Source organism: Tympanuchus pallidicinctus, unplaced genomic scaffold (assembly GCF_026119805.1).
Source record: "Tympanuchus pallidicinctus isolate F22 unplaced genomic scaffold, pur_lepc_1.0 scaffold17, whole genome shotgun sequence".
NCBI lineage: Eukaryota > Metazoa > Chordata > Aves > Galliformes > Phasianidae > Tympanuchus > Tympanuchus pallidicinctus.
Genome location: NW_026294690.1, coordinates 2,889,028 through 2,902,120, shown reverse-complemented (window position 1 = coordinate 2,902,120; position 13,093 = coordinate 2,889,028). Strand labels below are relative to the sequence as shown.

Below are 13,093 nucleotides of genomic sequence, written 5' to 3'. Positions count from 1 at the left end.
GGCGCCTCGGGGCGGAGCGGGATGGAGCGGGGCGGAGCGGGGCCGGGGGGGCGGAGCGGGAGCGGGCCGGCAGCGACGGCGGCGCGGAGGTAGGGCCGGGGGTAGCGGGGGTTCGGGGCCGGGAACGGGCGGCGTCGGGCGGGGGGCAGCCCCGAACCTACCACTCCTTGCCCGCACCCCAGTTATGGGGCCGCGCACCCTCGGTCCCCCGGTTCCCCGCACCGCAAGCGTGGCACCGTGCGATCCTCTGAGCTCCTCGTGCCCTCCGCCCCACAAACCCGCGGTGTTTTCCTGGCTCCTGCGCCCCACTGAGCGCCGCGTGTGCGCGCACCCCCTGCCACCCTCCCGCAGCCCCCGCCGACCCCATGGCCCCTTCACCCCCACCTCAGCCCCGTTCCTCCCAAGGGCCGAACTTTGCCCCGTCCCGCTTCGGAGGAGCGGGGGACGGAAGGAGGGGTTTAACTGTCTCTTCCCCCGCGGCTCTGCAGTCCGGGAATGGCACCCGGCAAGCAAGGGAAGAGTGCGGGGGCCTCGGAGAACCCTTCGGTGACACTTTTCCGAGAGTACCTGAGGATCGACACCGTGCACCCCAAGCCTGACTACGGTGAGGAGAGCAGGGATGTGGGGGGGGGGGGCACCCAGGGCTCGAGGCTGGCAGCATGGCTCCTTCCGCTGCGCTGCTCTTTGGATCGTTCTTTGGACCCACGTGCCTGATGCTCGAGGCCCGGGCTGTTGCAGTCCCAGCGCAAGGAAGACTGCAGTGCCTTATCCCCACCGTGCTTCGGGCAAGGCCACCCTTGCTTTGCCATGAATTCACCCCATCATCCATCTTTTCTCACCCCCAGATGCAGCAGTCCAGTTTTTGGAGCGTGTGGGCACCGACTTGGGCTTGGCGTGCCAGAAAGTGGAGGTGAGCAGGGCAGCCCCAGGGCTGCTCCCACACCATTGCTGGGGGTCAGGTCCTCTCCCCACCAGCCCACGGGTGGCAGGAGGTGCCTGCTGCTGCCCTAATGCTCTGCTGATCCTGCCTGTCCCTCTGACCTTTGTGGCTGGCTGTGCTATGATTAGCCAGGGACCAGGCAGGGTGACGCTGGCTGCAGATGTCCCCTGTGTCTGTCCAGGAAGGGACAGTGGCTGGCACAGGGGACACCCAGCCCTTAGGGTTTTACTTCCTCTGAATTGCTTGTGGCTGCCAAGTGGCTGCGGTGGGGGAATGAGCCTGTCCCAACCGCTGCGTCCCCCCGTCCCACCCCAGTGACATGCAGCCTTTGCTCACAGGTGTGCCAGGGCCGTGTGGTGCTGGTCCTCACCTGGCCGGGCACAAATCCCCGCCTGCGCTCCATCCTGCTCAACTCCCACACTGACGTTGTGCCAGTTTTCGAGGTACGGGGTCGCAGGGGCCGGGCACAGGGGTAGCCTCGTGACATGGGGTCACAGCTGATCTTCCCACAGGAGCACTGGACATACCCACCCTTCGAAGCTGTTAAGGATTCCCAGGGCAACATCTATGCCCGGGGTGCCCAGGACATGAAGTGTGTCTCCATCCAGTGAGTGGGGGCTTGGTGCACATGGTGGCTCAGGGGTGTCAACCCCACTCCCTGCACCCAGCACTTTCAAACCATCTCCTCACATCACCCGCAGGTACCTTGAGGCCATCCGAAGGCTGAAGGCAGAAGGGAAGAGCTTTGCCCGCACCATCCACCTGAGTTTTGTGCCTGGTGAGTGCCCTCCTGAGGAACAGGATGGGCTGGGTGACGCTGTGTGGCTCCCCGCATCCTGGGCATGGGACACCTCTGCTAACCTGTCCAGGTTTTGGGTTCCACTAGCTCTAGGATGAAGGGCTGTGTGGTTCTGGGGATGGCCAATGGCACCAGGCTAGCATGGAAGCACGGTGTTTGGGCGGAGGATCCCTTCACCCATGCCAGTTTTCTCCCCACAGACGAGGAGGTGGGCGGACACAAAGGCATGGTGATGTTCTTGCAGCGCCCGGAGTTCAAAGCACTCAACGTGGGCTTTGCCCTAGATGAAGGTGAGTGATGGCATGGCTGTGCTGGGAGCCAGCGGGACCTCATGGCATCGTGCACATTTGGCATTGCTCCCAAGGCAGGGGCGCTCAGCACAGCTCCTGGGGTCCCCTTAGGCATCCCAGCCCCTGACCCCGCAGTGCACCAGTTGGGACAGATCTGTTCCCCTTGCTGTGCCCACCACAGGCTTGGCCAGCCCATCCGACACCTACAGTGTCTTCTATGGCGAGAAGAGCCCTTGGTGTGAGTAATGGTGTGCCTGCCATCCTGTCCCTTGCTCTGCTGGGTTCTGGGGTGCTGGGTGCACCCAGCTCAGCGCCTCTTCCTCAGGGATCAAGGTGAAGTGCACAGGCAGCCCTGGGCATGGGTCCCGCTTCATCACGAACACCGCGGCTGAGAAGTTGGTAAGGGAACAGTGGTGTGCCCTGTGGGGGCCTGGGGTGGGAGCCCTCTGCAGTGGGCACCGGGCTTGTGGCTGGGAGCTGCTGATGGGGGGCACGGGAAGGGGCTGTATGGTAAGCCCTGACCAGGTGGTTCTGGGATGTTTACATCATATGTTTGCCTCCTCCCCAGCACAAAGTGATCACCTCCTTCCTGGCCTTCAGGGAGAGCGAGAAGCAGAGGTAGGATATGGCTGGAGGGGCTGCGTTGGCCTCACTGTGGTCCTTGGAGGGGCTTTGCCCCCCTTTGGCATCCAGGAGGTCCAAAGTGAGGCTCTGATCCGGCACTGCATCCCCATGCTTCTGTTTACCTGCATGGAGGTGGGGGCAGGGAGCATTTCCCCTCCTCCTCTCGGGACAGAGGGTGACTGTCCCCTGCATCCCCCAAGGCTTAAATCCAACACAAGCCTGACCTTGGGGGATGTCACCTCGCTCAACCTGACCTTGCTGGAGGGGGGAGTCTCCTTCAACGTGGTGCCCTCTGAGATGGCCGTCGGCTTTGACATCCGCATCCCCCCCACCGTGGACCTGAAGGTGGGCATGGTGCCGGCCCCGTGTGGGGGGAGCGGGCTGGGGGTGCCCCTGCTCACATCCTTTCGTGCTGCCTGCCGCAGGCCTTCGAGGAGCAGGTGGCTGCGTGGTGCCGGGCGGCTGGGGACGGTGTCACGTATGAGTTTCACCAGGTGAGAGGCTGTGGGGGGGGGTCGGCAGGCTGTGCTGCCCCTCCCCTGCAGGGTGCCCACCCGCTGCCTCCATCGCTCAGAAATGCATGGACCAGCAAATCACCTCCACTGAGGACTCTGACCCGTGGTGGAAAGCTTTCAGCGGGGTCTGCAGGGACATGTGAGTAGTGCTATGGGATGGTGGCACCTAGGTTGCGCCCCCTGGTCCTCATGTACCCTGGGGACACGGCAGTGTAGGAGAGGAGCCCTGAGCCATGTCAGCACCTCACCATACTCCATTGTGTGAGAAAGAATAGGATTTAGCATCCTGTAGGGTACATGGCTTAGGGCCCTCGGCTGGGTCTGGGTGGCAGGCACCCCAGCTGTCCCTGTGCCACGCTGATGCCACGGCTCACCCTACAGGAAGCTGCCTCTCAAGCTGGAGATCTTCCCAGCTGCCACCGACAGCCGCTACATCCGGGCGGTGAGTGCTGCCCCAGCCCAGCCGTGGCCCCGCTGCCCGCCCTGGGCTCACTGTGCTCCTCCACCCCCAGGCAGGGTACCCAGCCCTCGGCTTCTCGCCCATGAACCGCACCCCGGTGCTGCTCCACGACCACAATGAGTTCCTCAACGAGGATGTCTTCCTGCGGGGCATTGACATCTACGCCCGCCTCCTACCTGCCCTGGCCTCTGTGCCCCCACTGCCTGCCGAGGCCTGAGCCTCTGGGAGGGGAGAGGGAGCATCATGCTGCGCCTCTACGTGCCCCTCTGCTGTGGCTGTGCTGTGAGCTGGCCTGATGGTGACACGTGTCCTGGTTGTGCCACCCTCGGGACCGTGTGCCAGTGGAGCCCGGTGTGCCCTGTGCTCCTGCAGCCATCCCTGACCACTTCCAGGGGTGCTGGGGCCATGCCTCCCAGCTGGTGCCCCTGTATCCTGACCGTGCACATTCACTCAATAAACCTTCCTGGTAAGCAAGGCCAGGAGCAGGTCTGTCTGCCTGCTTACGGGCAGTGCCATGGATAGCCGCGGCCCCGAAGGGGCGCTGATTTCCTTGGAGACAGAGGAGGGGCTGCACCAGCAGAGTGCTGCCCGGGTGGGATCCCGCTCAGTCTGCGGCACTGGGGGCAGGCGCTGAGGTTAATCCCTCTTCCTCCTCCTATGGGATCTTCCCAGGATGGCTCTGCCAGACCACAAAGCCGGCAGCGATGTGCAAGCCCCGGCAGGAGCCCGCACTCATTTGCCGGAGGTACCCGAGGGCTTGGCCCCGCTCCCTGCTCCCATCCCCAGCCGTGCTGTGCCCAGCACCCGAGGGTGCCGCATCCGGTCCAGATGCTGTGCCCACCCCCGGGGAGCTGTGCACGGGGCTGGCCGAGCTCCACCGGAGCACTTCGGTGCAGGTTGGGACCGGCAGAGCTCTGCACGCGGCACGGGGTTCTCACGCATCGCCGGCGCCGGAGCCGGAGCTCGGGAGGCTCGGCGCATCGCCCGCCCCGCGTCGCCGGCTGCTTTGTCCCCGTGGCCACCGCGACGTGGGGACAACCTGCTCTCCGTGTCCCCACTCACCGCGTCCCCGGCTTGTGCTCTGGGAGAGCACCGTGCTCCAGCGGAACAGCACCCCTGGGGGACCCTCCCTGCACCCCATCCTCTTGTCTGGGGGGAAACCCTGGGGTTGCTCCCTATAACTTTGTGGACCGGAGACCGGGGACCCCCTGCGCACCCGTCCCATGGGACGCAGCCCTTGGGGCTCCTGGGGCGGGGGCCGGGCTGGGGCCGGGGCGGGCCGGGGCGGAGCGCGGCTCCATAAAAGCATCGGCCCCGGGGAGCGGCGGCCCCGGGAGGAGGATGCGGGCGGCGGCAGCGCTGGGCTGGCTGTGGGGCGCGCTGCTGGCCGCGGGGAGCAGCCCGCCCCGGCTCCGCCTGCCCTACCGCGGTGAGCCGGGCCGGGGGGAAAGGGTCGGGATTGCAGCGGGTGGGATGATGGGATGGGGATCGCATCTCGCTGCGGCTCCGGGGATCCTGGGTGGGCTGTGGGGGCTGTGGAACAGAGGGGAGGAGTGGAGCTGGAGGGGAGCAGCCCTCGTTCCCAGCGCCGGGTGGGGAAACAGAGGTGCTGGGAGCGCAGTGAGGGCATCCCACGGCTGTTCCCATCCGCGGGGGCTGCCACGATGGACGCTGCGCTCGGGTTTAATTTCATCTCGTCCCGCGCTCCTGGCTCTCCAGCAGAATGCAGGCACAGATTTCAGTCCAGCTTGACAGCCGAGCGGGGTTCCGGAGCGCCCAAACCCGCCCCATGTTGCATAAAGGCGACGAACAGCTCTAAAAAATAAAACAATCCCAACGGCACAAGGCAATTGTTGGGATGGGGAAACTGAGGCACAGCGGGGCCGCTCAGCCCAGGGGTGACAGGTGCCCGTGGTCGGATGGGATCCTACAGCTTCAGGCTGTGGAGGTGGGGGGGGGGGGGGGGGGGGGTTTGGGGTCCCTGGTGGCGCCGGGTGTGAGGTTTGGGTGCTGCTTTGCTGCCTGATGGGCTCTGGCATCACGTTGGTCCCACGAGGGCTTGTGGTGGCGGGCGGGTGCCCAGCACCCCAGGGCATAGGGAACCTTTTGAAGCCTTGTTGTTTCTTTTTTTTTCTTTTCCTTCTTAAGCTGATTACTCTGTTCCTCTTCCAAATTGGAAACAGAAGCTGAAATTTCCCACGAAACGAACGAACATTTCAATTAAAACCATTAGGAGCCTCTGAAGCGCCTCAAAAATAAAAACCGGGCAGAGCCAAAGCCTGCTCTCACTCAGCGTGCGCTTGGCTGCGCTCTCCGGAGCTGCTTTTGGGGCAGCAAGAGGGACAGAGGGGACATCGCCTCCTGCGGTGGCACTGCCGGGGTGGCCGTGTCCCCAGCTCACCCCGCTGCCCAGCCCACTCTTTGCCATCCGCTCTGACTCCCAGCACTGGCACAATCCCTGCTGTGCATCCCAGGGCATCGTGCCCCCAGTTCCTGCTGTCCCCTCGGTGGTCTCCCTCCCCATGGGGACCCCCGGGCCGCTGACCGTCCCTGGGGAGGGGGCGTGCGGCGCCAGTGTAACACAAGGCGTGGGAGGAATCGACTGGGGCTGGGGAGAAGGGAAATCCACGCTTGAAACAATATAAGCAGCCTGTTGGCTTTGCCGATGTTATTCTGAGCTGGGAAAATATTATTGCTGGGCAGGAACAGAAGGAGACGACGGTGTGTTCTTGGGTTTGGCCCAGGGGAGTGGGGGAGGGGTCAGCGGGCTGGGAGGGTGCTGGGTTGGGGTTCCCCAGGGATTGGGGCAGAGGATCTCAGGGCTGCATGTGTGGGGCTGCTGGCTCCACTGCCCCCCATCCCCCCACCAAGCCCTTCCTGGGGACAGACCCTGGGCCATGCTGGGTACACCCTAGCTGGGAATGGGGACACGGCAGCTGGCAGCCCCCTGGGCGTGTCTGGGGATGGCTGTGCCCATCAATGGTCCTTTGTCCTCCTCCTCCTCCACTCAGGGGCCAGGCTTGGGGTCAGTGCTGCAGTTTTGAGGCTCGATGAAGCCGAACCCCCTCCCTTCCTGCCCTCTGTCACCCAGGCTGGTGTTCCACAGAGCTGAGGCTTTCAGTACCCAGTGCTCCACCTTGCCGAGCCCCCACTGCCCTGCTCGGCATCCCAAAGTCACTTCCTCATCACCTCAGCATCCCTCGATGTGGCCACTCCTCCCCGTTGTGCCCCATGCCCTGGGACATCTCAGTGCTATGTCACGTCAACCCTCTCCACTTTTCCATGCCACGATGTCCCTTGGCCCTGTCACGCCCCATGCCCCTGCTCCTGCAGCATCCCACGGGGTTTTGGGGCCAGCATGGCTCCCACTAACGCTGCTCTCCCTGCCTCGCAGAGCTCCTGGGTACCAACCGCTCCATCCTTTTCTTTGGCCACCGGGGCTTCCTGGGCTTCCGCTCCCTCTACCTGGATGAGTACCGTGACAGGCTCTTCATTGGGGGCAAGGATGTGCTCTACTCCCTGCCTCTGGACAGGGCCAGCACTGACACCAAGGAGGTGAGCCGGGTCCTGCAGGCATTGTGACCGCCCTGTGCCAGGTGAAGCCACCGCACAGCGAGGGCTCCGAAAGGCATCCCAAAGCAATTAGCTGCTGGGGGGTGGTGGTTCCCCAGCTTGTCCCAGCAGCCCAGGGATGAGGGTCACAAGGTGAGGTGCCCACTGTCCTCTCCACCTGCTCCCAAAGTACCTTTTTGTTCCAGATCTACTGGCCACCACTGCCCGGACAGACGGAGGAGTGTTTTCAGAAGGGGAAGGACCCAGCAGTGAGTCTCTGCAGCTGGCTGTAGCTATGATGTGGGACCATGGGACTGCTGAAGACATGGGGGAAACTGAGGCAGGGAGCTGGTGATGGAGCACCTGGCTCTGCAAATCCCATCGATGGGACCAGGGCAGCTCGAATGTGGAGGCACCAAGTGTGCAGGAGCAGATGGGCTGGGAAAGCTGAGATAAGAGAGCCAAAATCCATGGGCTGGGAGCCTCCCTGCAGCCCTTCATGACAGAGCATCCATGCATGGAGCTGCGCGTGGTCTCAGCAGGGTGGTGATGGAGGGGTGTGAGCTGCCGTGCTGCTGGCCACCCCCACTCCCCCCTGTGTGGGAAACGTGCTGCCCGATCTGGCTTAGTGACCCCATTCCCCTCTTTGCAATTACCTCACATCCTCCTTGCCCTGACCTGAAACTGGAGGACGGTGGGGGGTGGCCATAGCCACCAGGTTCCCTCAGCCCACACAAACCCCTCTCGGCAGTGCCCATCCTGCTTGGTGTGTTTATTTTCCAAGCTCTGACAGATCCAAGCTGGGACAGCCTTGGTTTTCCCTCTTTTTTTTTTTTCTTTCTTTCTTTTTTTTTTTCCCTACACTTATTTTTTTTAACTCATTTTGGAGGCTCTTTGCAAAGGGAAAATAAACAGCAGGGAGGCTGGCGGCTGTTCAGCAGCAGGCTCCCAGTAGACACAGGGCCTCACGATGATGGAGTAGGGTGGGCAGCACTGGGAGAGGCTGAGCACAAGGAGGCTGTGCCTGAGAATGGTGGGGATGGAGCAAGCCTCCCCATAACAAGGGCAGGTTTGGGAGAGGATGGAGTGTGCACTGAGCTGGAGGGCACAGGGAATATGGTTGTGGTGCAAGGGATGATTTCTCCATTGCTGGGGAGGAGGATGATGTCCCCAGGGTAGTCATCCCTACTGGGGATGAGGACTGTCCCTGCTGGCAGGGCCTGCAGATAGCCAAGGGGCTGACACAGGCACTCTGTGTCTGGAGGCAAAGGCTGCCATGGGTCTCCGTCTCCCACATTTCCTCCCTTTGTTTCCTCCCCTTCACTCAGTGCAAGCAGAGACAAAATGGGGGTAGGAGCAGCCAAAAGCCCATTCCTTTTGCAATGTGCTGAGGTTCCTGGTTGGTGGAGCCCACCCGGCACAGCCCTGCCATATGGTCCCCACCAGCCTCCCCCTTCCCTGCCTGTCCCCAGACCGACTGTGCCAACTACGTCCGCCTGCTGCAGCCCTACAACCGGACACACCTGCTGGCCTGTGGCACGGGTGCCTGCCACCCTGTCTGCGCCTTCATCTACGTGGGGCACCGTGGAGAGGTAGGGACCTGCTCAAGGCACCATCCCACCCCCATTCTCCTCCTTCCTGTGATGTGCGACTGCCTCTGGGGACTCTGGACCCGGTGTTTGCCCTGGCCAGGAGCCAGGGATCTGCCACCCCCTTGGCAAGCCCAGCTCCTGCTGATGGGTTGCCCCAAAAAGCGTGGGCTCCAAGTCCCATAGGCAGACCGGGGAGTCTGGTAGGGTGAACCCTAGACAGGCTTCCAGTATGCCCCCATTTTGGTCCCATCTTCCTCCAGACCCAGCATGCCTTCAATTTGGATCCCGGTAGCATGGAGAGCGGTCGTGGCAGGTGCCCACATGAACCTGACCGTGCTTTTGCCAGCACCATCATCGGTCAGTTGTTGCCCTTGGGGTCCCCTGTGCTGCTGGGCACTGGGACTGGTTCCCATGGCTCGGGGGGGCCGTGGCGCTCAGGGTGTCTCTGCCAGGTGGGGAGCTCTATGCTGGCCTCACTGCGGATTTCCTCGGCCGTGATCCCGGCATCTTCCGCAGCACCGGGACCCGCGCTGCGCTGCGCACTGAGGTGGACCAGCGCCTGCTCAATGGTATCGTCCATCCTGCGCCCTCACACGCATCTTCCTCACCCATTTCTAGCCATTATGTGAGCTGCACAGATGGCAGCCGCTGCCTTTCTCGGCTCTCTTCTAGACCCCAAATTCGTGGCTGCTTACATGATCCCAGACAACGATGACCGAGATGATGACAAAGCTTATTTCTTCTTCACGGAGAAGGTGGTGGAGGCAGACAGCAAGGAGCACACCATCGTCAGCCGGGTGGCACGGGTCTGCGTGGTGAGATGCTGGTGGCACCGTGCTGGACACGGCAGGGGATAGAGACGTTCCCCTTGTGCCTATTCAGTGCCTGGTTTAGGGGACCTAAAGCCTGGGGTGGTTTCCTGTATCAGTGGCAAATTCCTGAGTTTTGGAGATGGTGAAGGCTCCCAAGCCTCCAGGGGTGCAGAGCGCTCAGTCACGGCGGTGGCCCTGATGCCCCCAATCCCTACAGAATGATGCTGGAGGCCAGAGGGTGCTGGTCAACAAGTGGAGCACCTTCAACAAAGCCCGCCTGGTGTGCTCCGTCCCGGGTCCTGGTGGTATTGATACTCACTTCGATGAGCTGGGTAAGGGAGGCGGGCTGACTGGGGACCCCAGTGGCTCTGTGGCTTTGGGGCCACCAGTTAATCCCAGGGCTTGGGTTGCTCCTCCACAGAGGATGTCTTTTTGCTGAGGACCAAGGATGGGAAGAACCCAGAGATCTACGCACTCTTCAGCACTGTCAGGTGGGTGGCTCAGCCCCAGCCCAAAGGGACATCAGCCCCAGTCTGGGCTGCACAGACATCTCAGAGCTCCCATGCCCTCCACCGATGCACCTGTCACTGTCCCCTTCCAGCCATGTCTTTCAGGGCTCTGCCATCTGTGTCTACCGCATGACCGACATCCGCGAGGTCTTCAACGGGCCCTTTGCCCACCAGGACAGCCCCCTCCACCAGTGGGGAGCCTACGAGGGCCGCGTGCCCTACCCGCGCCCAGGCGTGGTGAGCAGTTCCCACATCCCCATGGGGGGTGATGGGATCAATCCCAATGAGGTCTCTATCCCCAGAGTGGCTAAGGTGGAGATGATCCCAAAGTGGAATATGGGAAGGGACCCAAACTGGCTCTGATGAGGGGCTGGTTGCCAAGCAGCGTCCTTCCTGTCCCTGCAGTGTCCCAGCAAGACCACCAACCAGCCCCAGCGGCCATACAGCAGCACCAAGGAGCTGCCTGATGAGGTGCTGCACTTTGCCCGTGCTCACCCCCTGATGTACAGGGCTGTGCGCCCGCGGCATCACCGCCCGCTGCTGGTGAAGACTGACCTGCAGCATGGCCTGCGCCAGCTCGTGGTGGACCGTGTGGACACTGAGGATGGGCAGCATGACGTCCTCTTCTTAGGGACAGGTATGCGCTGCAAGTGGCATGTGTGGATGTCTGGTATGGCGTGAGGTCATGTTTCCATTCCCCTCCTCCAGATGCAGGCTCGGTGCTGAAGGTGGTAGTGCTGCAGAAGCAGAGCTCAGCTGTGACAGAGGAAGTTGTTCTGGAGGAGCTGCAGGTTTTTAAGGTGGGCGATGCTCATGGGAATGGGCTAGAGGGATGGCACCACGCTGTTGAGCATCGGGAGGTGGAGGCCCAGGGCTGCCCATGGCAAGGCTAGACAAAGCTTTGCATCTGCTGTTCTCCCTCCAGGTTCCAGTGCCCATCACTCAGATGGAGATTTCTGTCAAGCGCGTGAGTCTGGGGTTAGGGACAGGGTGGGTGACCAGGAGGGGCTACATGAAGTGGGGTCAAGCATCTCCACTGGGAGGCAGCTGCTGTCATTGCCATATTGTGCCGTCCTCCAGCAAAAGCTTTATGTGGGTGCCAGCCTGGGGGTGGCCCAGGTGCGGCTGCACCAGTGCAAGAGCTATGGCACTGCCTGTGCCGAGTGCTGCCTGGCCAGGGACCCGTACTGTGCCTGGGATGGCACCGCCTGCACCCGCTACCAGCCCTCGGGCAAGCGCCGCTACGTCCGCCACACCAGCTCTGTGCACCAGTGCCTGGACCAGAACCTGACTGGTGAGAGGCTGGGCTGTCCCAAGATGTCCAGAACCCCTATGACCCTGTCCCACGGTGCCCCAAGGAAAGCTGGGGCCCTCGGGGAGATCTGTCCCTGGTGGGCACTGACGCCGTGGTGGACACCTAGGGAGGTGATGGGGCGTAGAGTGGCTTGGCTTTGCCTTCACCATGTACACACTTCTGTCTCTGCCCCAGTGGATGACTTGGAGCACGTTGAAGAGAAGGTGCTGTATGGCATGGAGCACAACAGCACCTTTCTGGAATGTGTGCCTCGCTCCCCACAGGCTAGCGTGCAGTGGTTTGTGCAGAGACCCCCCGATGAGCAGAGGGATGAGGTGAGACGCCAGCACCCATCCTGTCCTGCTCCTTCCCTTCTCCCTGCCAAAAGGACAAGGGACTGACCTCATAGCCGTGGCCAACAGGTAAAGACAGATGAGCGGGTCCTGCAGACAGAGCAAGGGCTGCTCTTCCGCCAGCTGCACCGCCATGATGCTGGGATTTACTACTGCAAGACACTGGAGCATGGCTTTACCCAGACAGTGGCCAAGACAGCCTTGGAGGTGCTTGGGGGCGAGCAGCTTGCCCATGCTACACCCCGGCAACGGGAGGACAGGCACCTGCCCTGTCCTGAGTCCTGGCTGGCAGCACCTGCACCCAAAACCTGGTACAAGGACATCCTGCACCTCGCCAGCTCAGCCAACCGGCAGCGGGTGGAGGAGCAGTGCCTGCGCCTGTGGTGCGGCCACCGCAAGGGCAAGATGGCCAAGGGCAAGCACGTGCTGGCTGGCATGGATGTGGGCAAGAAGGGGCGCGTGGCCAAGCCGCAGGGTGAGAGGATCCGTGTGCCCCGGCAAGCTGCAGCCACTTAGCACAGGGGACCTGTCCTCGGGCAGAGCTGCGGCTGCACGAGGTCCTTCCGTCCCTAGGACTGGCTCCTGGGCAGGTCCTGTCCCCCTCCAAATGGGCTGTGTCAGGGGGACCAAGCCCCTCACTCCTGCTGGCGGCTGCCAGGCACAGGGTCATGGTTGCCTGAGTGGCGGAGACGCTGGGGAGCTTGCTGGCTTTCTCCACAAATAAAGAGGCCGAGTGTGGCACCAGTCCCCTCTTTGCCCGTGGGGTTTGATCAGACTCTTTCCATGCCACCAGCATGGCACCCAGGAAACACAATACCTGCCCTCATAAGGAGAAGCTGAGAATCGTGCCAAAAAGCCTCCCAGGCTGAGTCCCGGCATCATGCAGTGTAGGATGGGGCTCTCATGGCCCCAGCCCAGCCTTTGTGCTGGGAAGCAGAATGGCCTTTGTATGAAAAGGGAGAAGAAGCACTCGGGCAGGCATGGGGCCAGCGCTGCCGCTCCTGTTCCTGGAAGGGACTTGTGGGCTCATCCTCAGCCCCATTTCAACCCTATCTGAGGGAAAGCACAGACCCTTTTGGGGCTGGGCAAGGTCAGAGGGTGGCAATCAGCCTCAAACAGGTTAGACCTATCCCTGGGTAAACACGGGAGAGGCTTAGGGGAAGGTAACAAAGCTAGGGCAATAACGGTGCCAGTGCAGCAGTGGGCAGGGGCTTTGGGGTGGGGACCAAGCTGCAGTACTCCCCAAGGCACAGTGCTCCAAAGAACAGGGCCACAGTGCAGGCGCTGCTGGCCCCATGCTGAGGGCCTGGCAAAGTTCTCAGCCGGGCTGATAACGATCTTCCTGCTCCCAGC

At 62.4% G+C, this 13,093-nt stretch overlaps 2 protein-coding genes across 2 annotated transcripts; both read left to right on the top strand.

The window, feature by feature from the left end:
* Positions 1-6: 6 nt before the first annotated feature.
* Positions 7-4,102, top strand: ACY1 (aminoacylase 1). Its single transcript, XM_052678712.1, has 15 exons — positions 7-89; positions 489-604; positions 846-910; positions 1,279-1,383; positions 1,453-1,547; positions 1,642-1,718; positions 1,940-2,029; positions 2,211-2,267; positions 2,355-2,428; positions 2,598-2,647; positions 2,854-2,998; positions 3,079-3,147; positions 3,228-3,307; positions 3,550-3,610; positions 3,681-4,102. The coding sequence occupies exons 1-15, from the start codon at positions 22-24 to the stop codon at positions 3,843-3,845; spliced, it is 1,317 nt and encodes a 438-aa protein (XP_052534672.1). The 5' UTR covers positions 7-21; the 3' UTR covers positions 3,846-4,102.
* Positions 4,103-4,954: 852 nt separating this feature from the next.
* On the top strand, positions 4,955-12,487 carry SEMA3G (semaphorin 3G). The gene is made up of 16 exons (XM_052678567.1): positions 4,955-5,057; positions 7,023-7,183; positions 7,387-7,449; positions 8,653-8,772; positions 9,033-9,129; positions 9,225-9,341; positions 9,445-9,587; positions 9,802-9,916; positions 10,006-10,075; positions 10,186-10,330; positions 10,499-10,730; positions 10,802-10,893; positions 11,019-11,060; positions 11,174-11,387; positions 11,583-11,722; positions 11,810-12,487. The coding sequence occupies exons 1-16, from the start codon at positions 4,970-4,972 to the stop codon at positions 12,254-12,256; spliced, it is 2,286 nt and encodes a 761-aa protein (XP_052534527.1). The 5' UTR covers positions 4,955-4,969; the 3' UTR covers positions 12,257-12,487.
* Positions 12,488-13,093: the final 606 nt, after the last annotated feature.